At 40.6% G+C, this 20,162-nt stretch overlaps 1 protein-coding gene across 1 annotated transcript in view; it reads left to right on the plus strand.

Annotated features, from left to right (window-relative positions):
* Positions 1-3,321: 3,321 nt before the first annotated feature.
* RTN4RL1 (reticulon 4 receptor like 1) overlaps positions 3,322-20,162 on the plus strand; it is a 95,057-nt gene continuing 78,216 nt past the window's right edge. Inside the window, exon 1 of the mRNA XM_053457101.1 lies at positions 3,322-3,939. Within this exon, the coding sequence (XP_053313076.1) occupies positions 3,927-3,939 (13 nt within the window). The 5' untranslated portion in view covers positions 3,322-3,926. The remainder of the gene's footprint in view (positions 3,940-20,162) is intronic.

Consider the following 20,162-nt stretch of genomic DNA (forward strand, 5'->3'; position numbering starts at 1 on the left):
ACAATAGCAATCATTTTACATACCTTCAGACCCTCAGTCGTATTCTTCTCTTTTTAGATGTGGGAAGGAGACCCATCCATGGTACTGACTGCAGTCAGAGGTTAAAACAGGTGATCTATCTATCTATCTATCTATCTATCTATCTATCTATCTATCTATCTATCTATCTATCTATCTATCATCTATCTATCCACCTATATCTAATTATCTATCTATCTATCTATCTATCTATCTATCTATCCATCTATCCACCTATATCTATCAATCTATCTATCTATCTATCTGTCTATCTATCTATCTATCTATCTATCTATCTATCTATCTATCTATCTATCATCTATCTATCCACCTATATCTAATTATCTATCTATCTATCTATCCATCTATCCATCTATCCACCTATATCTATCTATCTATCAATCTATCTATCTATCTATCTATCTATTTATCTATCTATCTATCTATCTATCTATCTATCCATCCATCTATCTATCCACCTATATCTAATTATCTATATAGCTATCTGCCTATCTATCTATCTATCTATCTATCTATCTATCTATCTATCTATCTATCTATCTATCTATCTATCTATCTATCATCTATCTATCCACCTATATCTAATTATCTATCTATCTATCTATCTATCTATCTATCTATCTATCCATCTATCCACCTATATCTATCTATCTATCCATCCATCTATCTATCTATCTATCTATCTATCTATCTATCTATCCACCTATATCTAATTACCTTTCTATCTATATCTAATTATCTTCTATCTATCTATCTATCTATCTATCTATCTATCTATCTATCTATCTATCTATCTATCTATCTGGTTTAGGGATATTGACAAATATATAGGCTATGGTTTTTCACCATTTTAGCTCCACAATCTTCGGACGCTGAAAAAGGTCAACCTTACTAAGTAATGGGATGTGTTATATCGTTCAGGCATTCTCTTGAAGCATTATTATCAGTTAAGAGTTAAGGTTTTCTCACCATGAAGTGCCGCATTATTACAACAGAAGGGGTGAGGGGTGAGAGTTACAGGATGAAAGTGGGAATTGGTGTAAGAAGCCACTAGACATTTGTGTTCATTATTTTTTTTACGCTAGTGCCACATACCTGCCAATTGTCCACAATTTAGGATACTCATCCAATATCTTGGTGCCAGCTGGGTTTTTTAATTGTGATTTTTAAACTCGGAAAAATACATTTAACATTTTCAGGTAGCACACGTATCATTATCTTTGGATGAGAGGAGATAACATCGTTGACTAAGGATATTATCGCTGCCACCTTTTGCCACAGATCTCCGCCTCCATGAGATTAAGTAGTTTAAACTGATTATCTCTAAAACAAGTACACTGGTTGGTAAAATACAGATTATTGATCAGAAACAAAAAGCATGTGCCTAGGGACTCTCAAGCTCAGTGGCCCCTATTGCTTTATTCGATAAGCCAACTGTACCAGGAAGGCTGGTGCTCAGCTGGGTCAAGTAATGCAGTGTGTGTGTATGTGTGTGTGCGTGTGCGCGCACGCCTAGGGGCCCATGGAGGGCATTGAGCTGGCCATAAGGCAAACTAGGTGACTTTGTATAGGAATCCTAGGCAAACTTTTGTGTACCCAAGAGTTCAAATACAAGGCATTACAATAAAGGCCCTAGAAAAAGTGCACTAAAACGATACTTTGCCCAGGGTAGCAAATGCCCCGTGTTCTGTTGTATAAATGCTGCTATTGAGATACTGTGTACAATTCAATTAGTCACCAATTTCTGCTAAATGGTGCACAAAAGATGAACATACATTCCCTTAAATTGATTAGCAGAAGATCGTATGGCATCTAAAGTGTTAAAGATTGATTATGGTTAACCCTTGGATATACAAAAGTGTCCCCTGACAGCTCTGCAGGACTCCATGGGCACCCTATCATATTCAATTTGTTTTTAAATGAAATGACATGTCTGATCTCTTAACACACATTTAAACATGGAGATAAGTTAGCGTTCTGGTGACATGCAGACATGACCCACCTCACTCTCTGAAAAGTTATTGTGCGGTAACGTTGGTAACACTTAACGGTTCAGGCTCTAGATAGTAAGCCAAAGTTAGGATAGTATCAATATGTTTGATAGAAGTTACCTTTCCGTGTGACAGAGCCATCTGCAGAATGTATATATGTATATATAGATATATATATATAGAAAGAGAGAAGGGGGGTAGATAGATAATGGAAAAAAGAGTAAGGTAAAGAGAGAAGACAGCATGAAAGGAGATAGACACAAAAAGAGAGAAGGGAGTGAAAATGAAGAGATAGTGACAAGAGAGAAAGAAAAGAGACAAGAGACAAAAAGATAGAGAGATAGATTGAGAGATAGAAAGAGAGAGAAAGGAGAGATAGAAATGAGACAGAGGGTGGAGGGAGAAAATGAGACAAAGGGGAGAAAAGAGAGAGATAGCAATAAAAAACAGACAGTGAGAAAAGAGAAACAGCATAGAAAGAGGGAGAGAGAAAGGGGAAAGAGAGATGAGAGAGAGAGGGGAGAGCTCTCTGGCAGCCGCTTGGTTAACATGGCACATGCACTGCTTGCTCACTTAGAGGTGAGGAAGCAGAGAGCCGTGAGGATGAGCAGATTAGACATATAGAAACACCAGGAGGGAGATAGCCTGGGAGGGGAGCTCTGCCTTTTCTCATTTTCTATCCTATTAAAGCGCGTCAGGGAGACCGCTTGCTGCTTTCATCTCTCAGATCAGGGCAGGCAGAAGTTGGTCCTGGTGTGTTTATGGATGTGAAAAAGTGCCCGGGGCGGTGGCAGGAAGACACATGGGTGCCAGGCTCGGGCTGTCATGGTATGGGAAGGGCAGGCACCGTCAGTTTGGCATCTTCCCCTCTCCAATAGGAAGAGACACAGATGCGCTTGACTGAAACTCTCAGTAACAAAGCGGCAGAGAGAGAAAAACACCTTAAGAGGCAGCAGCAGCAGCATCACATGGCAGCGGAGAGCAGCCTGCTCTGGGAATAAGATGGTATTTTTGAACTCTGCAAGCAAAAAGCGCTTTCATAAATTTTATATGGGAGGCGTTTTATGAGGGAGAGGAGAGGAAGACAGGGGGAAGAGGGAGGGAAGGGGTGGTAGAAAAAAAGAGAGTGAGAGAGAGAGGGACAGACAGATGAGAAAGAGGGAGGTAGAGTGAACCAGAGGTATAGGAAGAGATATAGGTAGAAATGGAGTAATATAGGTATAGAGGGAGGACAAGAAGAAGAAGGGGAGGAGAGAGGGAGGGAGGGGAAGAAATAGGAGAGAGAGAGACAGTGAAAGGCAGATACATACAGATAGAGGCTGGGGCGCAGGAAGGGAGCTCTTGGGCAGAGAGTTGCGCTCTCTTTCATCTTTGGCAGTCTCTTAACCCTGGTACAGCTTCTGGTGACAACGGGCTCAATGACTCTCTTCAGACTATATTCCCCCAGCACTAGGGGGGTGGAGAGGTGTGAACTGCTCTCAGCCAAAAAAGGGGGCGTCTTCCCCCCCTAAATACTCAAGGGAGAGGGAACTGGGAGATGCAGAGAGTAGGAGAGGGGGAGAGAGTGCTCGCCTCGCGTCTCTGAGACCGTACAACCAGCCTTCCCTTATCCCGACCAACACTGCGCGGGAGAAGAAAGGGCTTCTCCGGACTGAGCGAGGAAGAGCGGCTCCACACTTTCCCTGTGAGAGTCCCGAGCCCTGGGCGGACTGCTCCTCCAGCAGCGAGCGCTGACGCCGCGGATTGCCTCTCTCGCTTCTCTTCCCCGGGACAATATTATACACAGGGGTCGCTGGAAAGAGCAAAGGGGTCCGTCTCCTGCCTATCGGATTAAGTTGTCTCACCGTGAGCGGCCCCAGGACCCGGGGTGTCTCGGCGACGCGCACAGGTGTCACCATGCAGCGCTCAGGTAGGACCCCCGTGCGGGGACAGCCAGCCCCCTCTTTATTGCATGAAGTCCCTTTAAGCATCGATGCATTGCTAATACTTTTACGGTTACTTTCCACAAAGCTGTGGAAATGCCGCTTCTCCCCCAATACACAGGTAATCAGCCAGCTGTAACACGGACTGCTTTAAATGCTCTATAGAAATGTCTGGGAACCCATTACTACACTACAGACCAGAGTTTAAATACCCCTTAACCCCATCATCGCCGTACACAATTCATCCAAAAACATCATTGCCTTATACTTTATATAGTAAATGAATTCCTCCACAGCCGGGTGTACCTGCCTGTCCCTGCGCTCGGAGTCCTCAGTAATACGGAACATCCATCAGGGATTCTCAACCTTCACTTATTTATATTTATTCTACTTCGTCTCGTCCTGATTATGTTAAATCTAGGTTACACATATTAACAGTAGTATATAGCATTAAAAAGACATTACCTATATATATATTTTTCCAACTATCTATATATTTATATATCTATCTAGCTGTCTATCTATATCACTCTTTATATATTACAATAGCATATTTTTGCCAACTACAATAAGTGGAAAGATGTATATGTAGTCTGTATCCGATGGCTTTTTATACACCAAAACGTTATTTACACCTTTATTAGATTTCCATATACATGAAAATATTATAATAAATAATCAACAGTCTGTACATTGAATAAAATCTCATATAAAGGGCATTATGACCAGAACCAAGAGGACTCTGTAAGTAAATTCAAGGGTCCCAGGGTAACAATTTTAGGGCTAAGAATAGGGGGGTTTAGGGATGCCCCACCTTCCTTAATTTGTATTGCATCAACACTGGTTCTAAATTGTAATATAATACAATTTAGAATACAATTTAGAACCAGTGTTGATCCAATACAAATATATCCTTCCCATTTTATATATCATGCCTTTGCTTCTCACTTACCTGTTTCTTATTTTGGAATCAGTCCCTGATCTCTTCTTCTGACCCTATTACCCTTGTGTGTCTGCCCTACCTCCTATTCCTGATGGGTATGTATAAGTAACAGTTTGCACTGGAGCAGGAGGTGGATGAAATACACAGTATCCCCCTGTGTATCGGTATAGAATTACCTGTGTGTTTATCCAGCGTCACCTGCCTGCCCAGTATCAGAGGACTCACATTACTGATGCTGTCCTTGTATTTAGTTACTTGTGTGTCTGAGCAAAAACAAAGTTCAGGTGCCAGGTGTTATTATTAAGGAAAGTTTAACCAGACACTTAATTAAGAGGCAGTACTTGCATTACTTGGTGTCTGCCGCAGCCCATGCCGGAGACGTATTCTATCTACTCTTCTATGGATTAGAATAATGTTTCCTGCACATACGCAGCCTTTTGTTAGAACATGTCCTTGCTTCCTTCTTTTCAGGATCATTATTAATAGTATTATTTTCTCCACTTGGTGTGCACTGGAATTTTATAGCAGAGGCATCAATATTTTACAGGCGTAGACTTTTGGATCATAACCTTTGCCCAGTTTATATGTTGTATAAAAGACTTCTTCTCGGTGACGTGCGAGAGCTTGAGATGCCGTCTCCCCAACTCCTGAGGAGATGACAGTGTCACAGATCTCTTACAGGGTCTGTTGTGGAGAGGAGCCACTGGACATGGCTGGTGTAGGCTTGGTGACTGAGTTGTGTATAAACACATTATCCTTGTAAAGAAAAGTCAAATAAAAGAAAAACAGATGGTGATGTCATTCCCTAAGGGAGTTGGGGCATTGCAGATTAGCCGGGATCAAATCAGCAGGTTATTAAAGGTGTGAGAAACATTCTGCTTGTTTGAGGGAAAGGACTGGGAAGTGGGTTTGAAGCAAGTGTCTAAAGCGATTTTTCCAAACCATCTCCTGAGGTCATTCCAGTCAGACCTGGTTTGTGCCAAAAGCAGTGGATTAACCCATTCACTCCCTTTCACGCTTTAAATAACTATGTATGTGATGTGCGTGTGTTTCTCTTATTTGCGCCAAAGTGGTATATAAGTTGAAAACCTATTGCACGTTTCCCTGGTACAGGAAAGAGATTCGTGTTGTAGGGCTGGTGGGACAGATTTTGAGCATTTTATTTTTATTACATTTTGAAAAAAGTTCATAAAATCTTAGGGTGCTTAAATATGATGCAGCAAATATGTCCACGTATGTTTGTGCGAATGGATGGAGTTTATCTTCTAAGACTAGCAGCAAGCTACCAGCCTGTCCCCGGGAGTCCTATTGATTGCCACATACATGGTTTTCTTGTTTGCAGGTAGCCGTTTCCACTGTTGCTCTACTCAAACATATTATTCTCCTGTTCTACTGACAAGGATTGTTGCCAGACCAAAAGATGGCAAAATGTTAGTGCAACTGTGCACGTCTTCTTCATTACTGGGACGGGGAATCCTCGCTAGGTAACTGAGGTGCGGACCACTTGTGGCTGCCAAACTAATGTAGGCTTTCATTTCCAGTTCCCTTCAGCCCTTCATGAGCTTGGCGAGGGTAATAGAATTATTAGCCTAAGAACAGCTAGAAATATTTACAGTGTTTATCATAACACAACCTCCAACCTTTTGGAAAGCATACAATCCCAATACATTGTACATTTACCTGTTGTACCATCTCAACCTCAAAACCCTAGGTATATTTGAGAAAATGACCTAATGGAGTGTACTTACCCAGTGCCATATTGACTTTTTGGTTTGGAAGATGTCTTTTAACCTAATGTATTAATCAACAGTTCCTTAGAGTGGTGCTTTCTTCCTGGTTGACCTTGGTGGTTGTTCAAGGACATGAATCAGTCAGGAAAGTGAACCCTGGAGATTTTTGTTAATGTGGGCATTGATTTGCTAATGCCTTGTCTACCTAAAATTGCTTTAAGTTCAACAATATTTTTATGTTAGACATGACATGAAATAACACGAAATAACATAAACACTAAAACATATGTTCACTTTCTCTATAATTCTCAGAATGGCTGCTTCCTAAAAAAAAATACATTTATTTTGCTCAATGGGAGCAATTTGAGTCTGATCTTACCGTTTGATTGTTGGATAACTGCTGTCCATCTCTATTGACTTTTGCTGTATTATATTGTGATTTAGGCCTGTTTCTGAGCCGCGGCATTAATAGAATATTCTGAGTTTAATTATGAATGAGTTCTTTGTGCCTCCTAATAAAACATATTGCTTATAGAAGATCGTGTATTATTTCTGATTGTTGTGTTCAGTATGTTACTTTAGAACAGCACGCTTCTGTCATAATATTCTTAGTATTATAGTTTGATATTTGTTATCTTACCTCCCTTCTTATCACAAATAGTCACTTGGTCTGAAAGGTGAGCTTGTGTGCTTTAGCCAACAACTTAAGTACTAAACCCTTCTGATTATTTAATGTATATATTTTCAGGTGTGAATCAGAACGCTGGCAATTTGTTCTTCTTTGTTAAATATGGCTACATTCCACGTCATTGGTACCGATAAGTAAATTGGGATTGAGAGCAGGCGCTGTTTGTCCCTGTTTAAAGCTTTGGAAAGGTGTGTTGCACAGCTGAGTGCTTTTGTTTTACCTTCAAACCCAATACGACAAACAAATGCTCGTAAACCAAACCCCGGCAAAGAGCGTGAAGTGGCTGTGAGCAAGGGATGGCTGGCAAGTGGGTGATTGTCTCTAGAAGCGTTTAGTGTAATATGTTTTCAGAATGATAGAAACAGGGGTAGGCGCATCCAGGCTTTGTCCAGGTTATTTCATTAAATACTATGTAGGTACCAATGACTTACCTGGTTAAGAAGTACTTCCGTTGTGCCTGCTCTCTTTCTATAGTTATGTGTTATATCCATGCTTTGGGTGAATGCGTTTATACGACTGGGCAAGTTGGGTTCCTCTGTCTGCCAAATGTGTTTTGGGTCACTGTATAACTGGAAGATTTGGCAAAAATTGCTCAGTCGCCCAGATGAAAGCTGACATTCTGTCCCTGGTTGTGAGTGACAGCAGACTTTATTGAAAGCTATACACATGGGACATTAGCTGTGTAGTTCTTTGTGAGTTGCCATTTAACTTTGTTTTTGTTGATTTTGATTCATTTTCTGAAGATAATGTCACCATATGCCTTGTCTGCAAACCAAGTTGATTAATATATCAATGTATATTGGCTATCTATCTATCTATCTATCTATCTATCTATCTATCTATCTATCTATCTCTATCTATCTATCTATCTATCTATCTATCTATCTATCTATATCTATCTATCTATCTATCTATCTATCTATCTATCTATCTATCTATCTATCTATCTATGATTATCTTTTATTTATATAGTGCCAACAATTTACACAGCGCTTCTTATAAAACATACATTCAAGGGGTAGAATTGACAGACTAAGACAAACCAGTACATTAGGTAAAGAGGGCCCGGCTCACAAGCTTACAATCTAGAGGGAATGGGGTATAGAGAAATATAAGGTATGGAGACATAAGGGAGACATAGTGCTGTAGATGGATGTTGGGGTTGTATTAGTGGCAGATACATTCTGGGTGCAAAATATTGTAGACATCTCTGGGTTTTATCTATCTATCTATCTATCTATCTATCTATCTATCTATCTATCTATCTATCTATCTATCTATCTATCTTTCCTAGTTGCAGCTAGTTTCTCTGGATAATTAAGCCAGGTTTCGTAAGATATCAATTCAAGTCTTGTCATACCCCTTGAATGATTGTATTGTAAGAAACCCTGTGTAAATTGTTGGCGCTATATAAATAAAAGATAATAATAATATCAAATATAGCTTCTAAAGGTGTCCTTTGGATTGTTTTCCTAATGAAGCACTATAATCAGACTGTACACTGGCTCTAATTACCCTGAACCCATACATAACATTTTTGAACCACTTAAGTATCTGAGTATCTCATCTTTGCCATGTTAACCACACCAATTTATAATTGCATCAAGAATAAAATCATCTTAAGGTAAATCCACAAAACTCAAGTGGCTTCTTTAACAAGGATATATTTTAGTGTCAAGGCAGAAGAAGGTATAATAACTGTTAAAAGGTTGTAGGGTAATTTCCTGCCTGGATGAGTTGATACAGTAAAGAACTCATTACTTGAACTCGCTCGGTTTTCCCAAGGCACTCTGAAGACTGAGTTGTACAATACACCCCCTTGCATGTTCATTACATCCTAACATATGTTAATAAAATAATAACCTCCACATTTAGTATGGGGAGAGGTGGGGTGGCTGTGAAAGTTTATGCAGACTTAGAGCTGAATCGCAGAAAGCCAAGTTGAAGCCTCTGGGCAAATTCAGAGTCTTAAAGTTGTATCTTGTTAAGCAGTGAGTGCCAGTCGGGCTTTGTTAAGTGGCAGTGTAATTAATTATTTAAAATCTTGTAGCTGTCTTTCATTAGAATTTATCTGTACATCAACCACAAAATCAGTCAAACACACTCATTTATAAGTTAATGCAAGCTCTGAATTATTTAGTGAGCGTTAGATCAGGGCTGAGCTGCACTCTCTCGCCACACTGTCTCCCCTCTGGGTTTAATGGTTCCCAGTAAATGGTGTGTGGGGAAGGGAGGGGAGCTGCAGCGGCACAGACTGCTGCGGACGGATGGTGAGATGACCCTGTTTTGTCTGTTCTCGGGGCTAACTTGTATTAACAATATTTAATACAATATTTAACAATATTAAAAACATATACGAGTAAAAAATTATAAGGTGTGGTTGCTGTTTTTTTTTTTATATTTTATGGTACTTTTTAAGAATGCCATCAGAATATTATATGGACACTGTTATAATGTCTAATATTGTATTACCTGCAAGTTTTTGTGTATATTAACCTGCACATTTGTGTTAAAACAAAACAAAAATATGTTCATAAAATAGATGGGTTTTCGATAACAAACAAAATAAAAGGCGTTAATCGATATGAAAATGATAAAAAAATGCTGAAAAATTTGAATGACAAGATTAATAGAGGAATAGAGGAAACCTATTAGGAACATAAGGAGGAGTTAGAATTAGTAAGTTTTAGCACGGAGTGGTTAACAAATACACCAGGAGTTGAGGACCCTGCCAGTGGGCTTGCCATCGAGGCTTATGGCGCTTTCATACAAATTTCCTAGCAAAAACAGTAGGCTTCTGAGGGCTCTGCTCCTGAATTTACAATCTGAAGGAATTATATCGGTAAATTACATAGAATGAGCAGTAAGGAAAGGCAGTAGTAGCCATCTAAAGCAGTAATTCTGGGTACGCAGTTACACAATGTAAAATACAGTGTATAGTAAGGAACAGAGAATTAAAAAAAGGACAGTTTAATGTCTCAGATAGCATCCATATCAATGTACTATGTTAGTACTTTAATATCCATTCTCTAAGATACTTAAATAAAATGGCTTAACGTATGGAAAAGCTGCAGCTCTAGCGCTGCAGAAGAATGCCTCCTCCGTGATCCCATCATTTGCACCACAGATTGGCTGCTCACAGGAGTCAATCTGTGACAGGAAAGAGCCACCATGCCAAACATATCTCCTGCGAGGGTGGAGGTCCACGCATTTGCAACGAGGACCACATAAAAATTTAAAGGAACCACTCCGCTACCATATGCATTAAAGTCCATATGATGGGTGGCCATGGATGACACCGTTTCCTTTCGGAACTGTCTTGGGTTCTTTTTAATATAAATTAGATAAAAAGGGCTATTGTTAGTCATTGCAAAAATCAGCACAATACATTTTTATCGAATGCAATCTATTATTTATCGAAAATTGCTAATAAAATGCACATACTATGAATCTGATCATCTTGAGAATCAGAAGTTGCAAAAGATACAGACTAAAAACAAGAAATCACGAAAGAGGCAGAGAGTAGTAGGTGTAAACATTTGGAAGCAGAACAGAAATGTACAGTGACTGACTTACTGACTGATAAGAAAATAGCTACGGAAGAAAATAGACAAAACAAGTAACAAAATAAAACGAACAGACAATCAGCTGCCAGCAGTGGAAATTTAACAAAATATAAAAATACGTATTTAGCCATTGAAATGTTAGCTTAGACCCCAAAGGACAGTAGACCTGAGCAAAATTACCTTGGCTTTATCACCTTTAAAAAGTGGTTTCTGCTATGACATCTGTATGAAAAATGGTACAAATAATGTTTCTCTTCTCTCCATGTGATACAATTGTAAGCAGATAAATATAGCGGCACATAATTGATATCAAGTGTGTGACAGTCTGCAAGCCACATTTGTACAACTTATGATGAAGACAACTAGGCTTAGTGAAGGCCATTACGATAGGAACAGGTCTGCTTCCAACATACCGGTACTTATATTTCTGATGTTATTAAAATAGAACAGAAAACTGCAACTGGACACAACTAATTAATAGTAGTAGGAAACACTCCACAATTTAGTTAGGTCATATACTGTACTTAAGGACTATATTCCCTTTAATTAGGGCCCTCGCAGTTCCATCACTGATGGGAAGTGACAGAATCAACAATGAGAGGACACATTTCAAGTATGTTGTTATGGAACAAAATAATAATGAGAACCAAAATTGCATCCCGTGTTTCATTAGGGAAAAAGATATTTGACGTACACCCTAAAAACCCCTGTTTGCTTAAAAAGGGTGGGGCAGAACTGAATGGGCGTGGCTACTGTTAAGCTCCTCCCTCCCGCTTGTAGAATCCCTAGAAAAGTGGTACTCTTGATATTCTTAACCAGAACACAAAATTTAGAAAACATCGATTATGGCGTGAAAGGGCTAAAGAAACAAGTTGTGTAACATGCACGTTGAACAGCAGTAACAAAAACCCAGTATGTGTTAAACGGAAGAGGCAGACTAATCCCGTCTCCAATTAGTTTGCCAAATTTAAAGAGAAAGGTTGGAAAATTAGAGACAGGAAATAAATGAGCGTGAGTAGTTTAGCAGTGAACATGTAAAGGATTATTTATTGTTGCGGTCTAATGAAAGATCACTTTATCTCCTCTAAATTGCTGCTCGTGTGATGATATCTTGTAATAGACGGTTTTTTCCAATTAGACGAACAAGGTTGCATTTGCTTTGTTGTCTAGACACGGCAGAGTGGGGTTAGCGGATTTCAAGCATGGAGACCACTTATTAATTGCAGTCTGGCTGTAAATAGTGTATACAGATTTCCCGATGTTTGTCCAATCTGATGTCAGCAAACTAGTTTCTATTATATATATATATATATATATATATATATATATATATATATATAATTGCATTTAGCCCTCATGTTATGGAGTGTTGTTAAATATATTATAAATATAAATAAATTATGTTAAACACAATTGTCACAATCTGAGAGACATAACACAATGAGGAGGACTCTGCTCCCCTAGAGCTTGCAGTCAATAGGCATAATATGATCTGATATGATATGAAAAAAAAAACCTCAGTCGCCATTAGGTTGTTGCATGCAGGTGCAACTAGCGTCTGATAGGCATACTAGGCCTTTGCCTAGGACTTCATTTTTTCAATTATTCAGTGGATGAGATGGAACTAACTGTAGTTTCACCCACTCTTGGACAAGCACCATCTCTTGCACTGGACACAACACGTCTTGTCCTTTGCATGTATGATGCATTATGGTTGAACATAGCAATGCGTGATAAAGAGGAAAGACTTCAGGTATGAGAAGGCTTTTTATTGACTTCTAGCTGGTTTAACATTCCAAAAGATAATTCCGGTAAGTGGGAGTGATGGGTCGCAATAAGAGTGAAGAAACAGCAGTGGTCAGAATAGCTAGCAATCAGCCTCGGTTCCTTACAACTGCTCCTAAATCTTTGCCAATCTTGTGTAAATGAGTTCTCAACCTGGGCAGCTTGAAGATTTGAAGGATACCTATTGGTGATAGGTGCGTCAGATAAAATCTATGAAGTCGCATACTATCCGCTCAAATAGGCGCGTGATGTGGCATATTCCACCCTTTGAAGGGCTGCTGTTGTTCAACACAGTATTATTTGTACGTGAAATGACTTAAAACAACATATTTTTTTTAAGATGATTTAGAACTTTAGAGGATACTGTCCGAGGATACGGATTTAATCCCATCATTACACCGCAGCATGCTGTAAGTAGAAATCTTTGAATAAGATACTTCTATGATCTTGCCTGTGGACACTTAGAGCAGATTGCCCTTTCCTAGATAAAGCGCGATCCTAATAATCGGTCCGAACCGGTAGTAAAAGTGGACAGTGACTGGTTATAAAGTATGCCACTGAAGCCCCTCCTGCTAGGATTTGGTTTCCAAGAGAAACTGATGCCTTATTGCAACATCCCGACTCACCTCAGCAGGGAAAGCCAATCGTAAGGTCTTGTTTTTATATAGCTGGGGGTTCTGGGTCAGATGTTTGCTGGAACGTAGAAACCTTGTTTTTGATGTGAAACTGAAGAACCACAAACTGAGACGGTGGATAAAGTCAGGCATTTCTGCACGGCACAGAGCTATTGGTATCACGCAGCCAGAAGCTGTTTTGGAGCTGTTTCAGTTCTCATTAATAAAAGTGATCTTGTTGTTCGACCAAAATCCTTGCTGCTCGCCCGGACACCCACACCATACAGCATCCTACAAGCACAACAAATGTTGCTGCACGTGGCTGATAATTAGCTACACATGCGAGATGTGCTTTATTTTCGAAGTGTTCTTGTTATTTCTGGGAATAGACTGTTGGATGGTGTACATTAGGCAGGTTCAATTAGACAGCAATGGACCTTTTTCATAAATGAAGAAAACGCAGAAAAGGTGAATCTGCAAAATGATTTTGTTGGTTTTGTGTGATAATATTTGCATCTTGCTCCAGAACTGCTTTAGTTTTGGCATCGTAGGTATGGCCTAGTCTGTATGTAGCATAGATGTGCGTTAGCCTTCTTATTCTTTATTAGATGCATGGTTTATCTCTTTGTTTCTCAGCCCCCATCCACAATATGATTGTCTCTTCATGTAGGCCAGATCAGGGAATCAGGGATTCTAACCCTTCAGCAAAAATATTCCATGGTGCACAGGGCCTAAGGGCACCTAAAACACATAACAGTCATCTCTCTTCAACATTGTATCGCTAAATCTTCCCACCTCCAAATATTATTCATGATGTAGAGCAGGCATGTCCAAACTTTTTTCGAAGAGTGCCAGATTTGATGAGGTGAACATGTGCGAGGGCCGACCATTTTGCCTGACATTTTCTGAACCATTAAAATGAAATGCAAATTAACTATTTTATGCAACGTTTATTGAAAACGGCATACCACATCTATCCCTTTCTCACTCTCCTTTTTCAGCAACCGCTCAGCACCCCTTGGGCCCCCCTGACTGGCAGAACTCCAGGGCCCGGTCGCAGTCGCGACCCCGGTAGTTCCGCCACTGCCTACAATTTCTTCATCAGATGCCCTTGTGGCTGTGTGTGCCGGCGCAGGGAGAAGGAAAGCCCAAATCTAGCGACGTCCGAGATCGCAAGATTTGGGCTTTCCTTCTCCCTGCGCCGGCACACACAGCCACAAGGGCATCTGATGAAGAAATTGTGTAGGGGAGGGCAGGGGCGTACCTAGAGTATTTGGCACCCAGGGCGGATCCTGTATGTGGCACCCCCCCCACACACACTTTAAAACTACCTGGCCGAAACTGAATATGACCCCCCACACACACCATAAAAAAAAGTAAGTAACACACCAAAATAGGACAAAACAATTAAATAACAATATATATATATAATTTTTTTATATATAATAATTTAATTATATAAATATAATTGTTAACAGCAATCACATTCCTATCATGCCCAGGCATACCCAGATTCCAGGAGGCAGTCGCAGACTTGGCTTGATAGGAGTATGATTGCCTTATCTACCCCTTCTCGCTCCCTTCTGCCCTATCTACCCCTTCTCACTCCCTTCTCCCTATCTACCCCTCCTAACTATCTACCCTCTCCCTCTTTGAAGTTCACTTACCTTTCAGGAGTCCTGCGGTGGGGGTGCAAGGCCTCTGTCTCCCAGCTCTGCCACTGTATAGAACAGTATAGAGTGATGGGAGTTATGATGTACTTTAGAGCATAATTATATAATGAAAAATACATTGGAAATGGTACAGCATAACACCCATCACTCTCACACATTTACCAATCCACACGCATACCAATCCACACACATACACCAATCCACACACATACACCAATCCACACACACATACCAATCCACACACACATACCAATCCACACACATACATCAATCCACACACATACACCAATCCACACACATACACCAATCCACACACATACACCAATCCACACATATACCAATCCACACGCATACCAATCCACACACACACCAATCCACACATATACTAATCCACACACATACACCAATCCACACACACATACCAATCCACACACACATACCAATCCACACACATACACCAATCCACACACATACACCAATCCACACACATACACCAATCCAGACACACACACCAATCCACACACACATACCAATCCACACACATACACCAATCCACACGCATACCAATCCACACACATACCAATCCACACGCATACCAATCCACACGCATACCAATCCACACACATACACCAATCCACACACACATACCAATCCACACACATACACCAATCCACACACATACACCAATCCACACACATACACCAATCCACACACATACACATCCACACACACACCAATCCACACACACACACCAATCCACACACACATACACCAATCCACACACACATACACCAATCCACACACATACACCAATCCACACACACATACACCAATCCACACACACATACACCAATCCACACATACACCAATCCACACACATACCAATCCACACGCATACACCAATCCACACACACAATCCACACGCATACCAATCCACACACATACACCAATCCACACACATACACCAATCCACACACATACACCAATCCACACACATACACCAATCCACACACATACCAATCCACACACATACCAATCCACACGCATACCAATCCACACGCATACCAATCCACACGCATACCAATCCACACGCATACCAATCCACACGCACACCAATCCACACATATACTAATCCACACACATACACCAATCCACACACATACACCAATCCACACACATACACCAATCCACTCTCACTGTATGCTTTCCTACCTTTCCTCTTTTCTCCTTACAGCTCCTTTTCCTGCTCTTCGCTCCTCTTCTTCTTCAGTTCTTCCTTCTTCTTCCGAGGCCACGGGGTTCAGAGGGCACGGACAGCGGTGGGCGCGGCTTCAGTGTTGTGCGCCGGTTTCTGACAACAAACCCCGGCGCACAACAGCTGTTGCCGAGCGGATCGCAAGGGAGCAGTATCGGAGGTCTTTACCGGACATCCGGCTCCCTTGAGTGATTTTAAGCCGGATGTCCGGTAAATACCTCCGATACTGCTCCCTTGCGATCCGCGCGGCAACAGCTGTTGTGCGCCGGGGTTTGTTGTCAGATCCCGGCACACAACACTGAAGCCGCGCCCACCGCTGTGTGGCTGTGTGTGGCTGTGTGTGCCGGCGCAGGGAGAAGGAAAGCCCAGATCTCGCGCTTTCCTTCTCCCTGCGCCGGCTGATGACGCCAAGTCCCGTGGCTCACTTGGGGGCCGCATCAGTCCGGAACGCGGGCCGCAATTGGCCCGCGGGCCGGACTTTGGACATGCCTGATGTAGAGACTACTCCTGTTCCCCCACCAGGCCCAGAATGGCCATCTGGCACACCTGGCAAAAGAAAGCCCGGTGGGCTGGTGGCCAACAGTGCCACATACTATGGCAGATCGGATGCTGCAAGGTGCACCCATCAGCTGGATATGCTTGGTCGCAAGCTATGTGAGCATAAAACCAAGCTATGTGAGCATAAAACCATAGCGTGCAGCCACACATATCCAGCTGTCGACTGCACCCACATCATCGGACGGCCCCTAGACTTAATGTGCCAGGGCTACCTTGCCAGTCTGGCCATATATCACAGCAACTTGTTTTTTACAATTTAGTGAACAGGTCTGTTCTTAGATTCCCAGAGCCAAGCGCCTGCACGGATTACATAGCAAGAAATTACTCACTGCCCATTACTTGGAAAGCCCTGCCTTGGATCATTAGTGGGGGATGGCTGACCCTACATTATATGTTTTTATATGGTTAGTGGAGGGCCTCAGATAGACATCTTTGTGTGTTTCAATGATTTCCTTATTTACGGAACACAAAGCAAATACTGCCAGGAAAAGTAAATGGACCCAGTGGTTGTCTAATAGTGTAGAGAAAGCTACGGAATCAATGAATCTACACACCTCTTAAACCTTTTAAATGCCAGAAGAATGTGCACCACGTTGTCCTGCAATACCAAGGCATTCAAATACACAATGGAACATTGCTTACTTGACTGGCTCTTAGTTGACTAAGCTGAAAGTTAGCCTACGATTGGTCTTTTTTACATTTAAAAAAACGATAATTAAATGATCCCTATTCCTATTCAAACTCCTGGCTTATAAATACAATTGGCCTTCAGTGGCTGCGTAAAAGCAACAAATGTGCAGCCTTTACAAACATATAATGATTTAATGCCAGAAACGTCAAAAAGCTAATGATAGGAAAATGTTCACAAAAGAAGCAGCTATTAAGCTGTGTCAGTGTGAAAGCTGTCGATAAGAGCGCACGCAAAGAAGCTGCAGTGAAGTTTCTTTCGCAGGGCCTGACACTGATCTAGTTGTGAAATCCCTTATAGTTTAGGATAGGCAGAAGAAAAGGCAGAACAGCAATTGGTTTACCGTAGTAAATAGTGCATGGTTTTCATAAGCACAATCAGAACTACATGGGTCACCCTATCTATATATGACTATAGTCTTTCATTTGGGTTTTGTATATATCAGAAGCTAATATCAGAGGCTTCACAGAACGCAGGTTAAACATCCCAAAAGCCATTTGAAAATAACCCAAATGTAACCACATAGTTTTAAAAGTATATATGCAAACATAATGCATAGGCACTAATGGATCACTAAAGATATACAACGTACACTACACTGCTAGAGCCTAAGGGTGCCACTGCCTAGCACATTGAAACAGGCACAGGGGTCTCCTGGTGTAGTTGAGGGGTGTAAGCATAATCTGTTAATTTTTTTCCATTGTTTAGTTTTTTTCATGCATTTGTTTAATAGGCTATACGTACTGCTCACAATACGTGAACATGGCATCAAGAACCGATCACCACTAGCAGCCAGCGTAACTAATTAAATTTAACTGTTATTGAAGAACAGTGTTAAGGAGCCTTCTCCTGAGCTACTCTTTAACTTTGGGGTGAGAAGTGTCAACCGCAGAGGAACATTGCGGAAAGCATCCATGCTAGTCATATAGTTGAAACATAATTACACAGATCTTAAGGTGTTAGGAGACCAGTAGGTTGGATGCTGTGTGAGCATAAAACTATAATATGTAGCCGTCAGACGTACTTACCCGCCAGCATTGTGTGATTTGCTGGCATTTGCTGCTTCGTCATCCATAGTCCGGCCCAGAAATTAGTTTTTTGCCTAGGAAAGGTTTTTGAAACAAAGAAACATTTGGTCCATCTAGTCTTCCCATTTTCCTTGCTGTAAAGACTTAGACCTTAATTAGTCTTTGGTTTCATCTTAGGTTCAGGATAGCTTTTAATCTACCCAATGCACGTTTTTGGGAGTTGTAGTAATACCTTCCTCCCCAAGGCATTTTTACTACTTTTTTTTCCTAAATTAAAATTCTCCCTAATAGCAACAACATAAAGAATGCTTTATGAACCCTTTGGAAATGACACCAACACACCTGTATATAGATGTTTTCTTAAATGCGCCGCACACTCCCTACTCTGCTTCATCTGTTACCATTCTACCAACAAAATACTTCCTGATGGACTAATACCTGACGTACTGTTATTGTTTATAAGAGTAACTCCAGTTATGAATAGACGTGAAAATAAAGTGAAATGAAGGCGTCCGGATCATCCTGGAGGTTTTTAATATTTGTAGACGACCTGTGACAGGCAGCACTCATGTAAAGACATATGAGCAATATATTTAATACAAAGTAGATTGGATTTTCCAGATTAAAGAATTGTTAAATGAAGGGAACCAAAGGCGAATGTAAATTACATGAGATGTTGGTTGTTACATCGTACTCAAAATAACCGCATGTTTCATACAAAAACAAGATAGCTAATTAGTAGTCACAAACTGTGAACAGTAAGCAGTTACTTTGAAATTGCATATGGACATAGGGGGCTCAGTTCAATGATCCATCTAAGATCTAGAATTTTGCAAAAAATGCATTAGAAGGAAAACATATAGTGTCAGTGCAAGTAATTGCTACATCAGAAGCTCATTGAAGGTAGTATGGTGCAGCTAATTGTGTGAACACCTTTATCTATGCTGGTGTTTGTTTTGATATATTTTTATATATTTACCTCTTTGTTAAAGCAATATATTTATTTAGCAGGTGATAATATGTATCAAGTATTTAGTTACACTCTAATATAATAACATAATGACATTTAAGTGTCAACAATTGGGATCATAGTGAAAATATCGATTCGATTATTGGGCATTACAGCAGTGACTGTGAATGGGGTGTGGATAAATAAATCTATGTAATTCCTAATTTAGTGGTAATTCATTTAGAATAACGGCTTCTTTTTTGTGCCACATGTTTTTGCCTGTCTGCCTAATACCAGGTGTTTATTTCAACTCTCTATGGTGCGTTAAATTTCTTTAGACATGTCTTGTGGATTGTGAACGGTTTTATATAGCCGAGAATGTATGTGTAAAATTCTGTCTGTTTAAATTCTGCTAACTTTCTGCCCATCCCATTGAATTGCTGAATGAAAGTCTGTCCATAAAAATAGACAGATGCAAGGCAACAACGTCACATATTTATATTTGTTATGAACTAGCCCGGGGGGTATATAGACAACCATATTTAGTTTCCTTTTCATTATGACTTTATCCCCGTTTCTCTTTTATCATCCTCCTATAACCCTTTCCAAAACCCTTTTTTCCCACTTGCCATTTACACTTCTAGCCCTCTATGTCCCCTTAAAGTTTTTGGTTCCCATAAACTTGTCAGTCCCTTTCCTTCTTATGAACCCCTTTTCTCGTGGATCAAGGGGT

This window comes from Spea bombifrons, chromosome 2 (assembly GCF_027358695.1).
Source record: "Spea bombifrons isolate aSpeBom1 chromosome 2, aSpeBom1.2.pri, whole genome shotgun sequence".
In the NCBI taxonomy this organism is placed as follows: Eukaryota; Metazoa; Chordata; class Amphibia; order Anura; family Pelobatidae; genus Spea; species Spea bombifrons.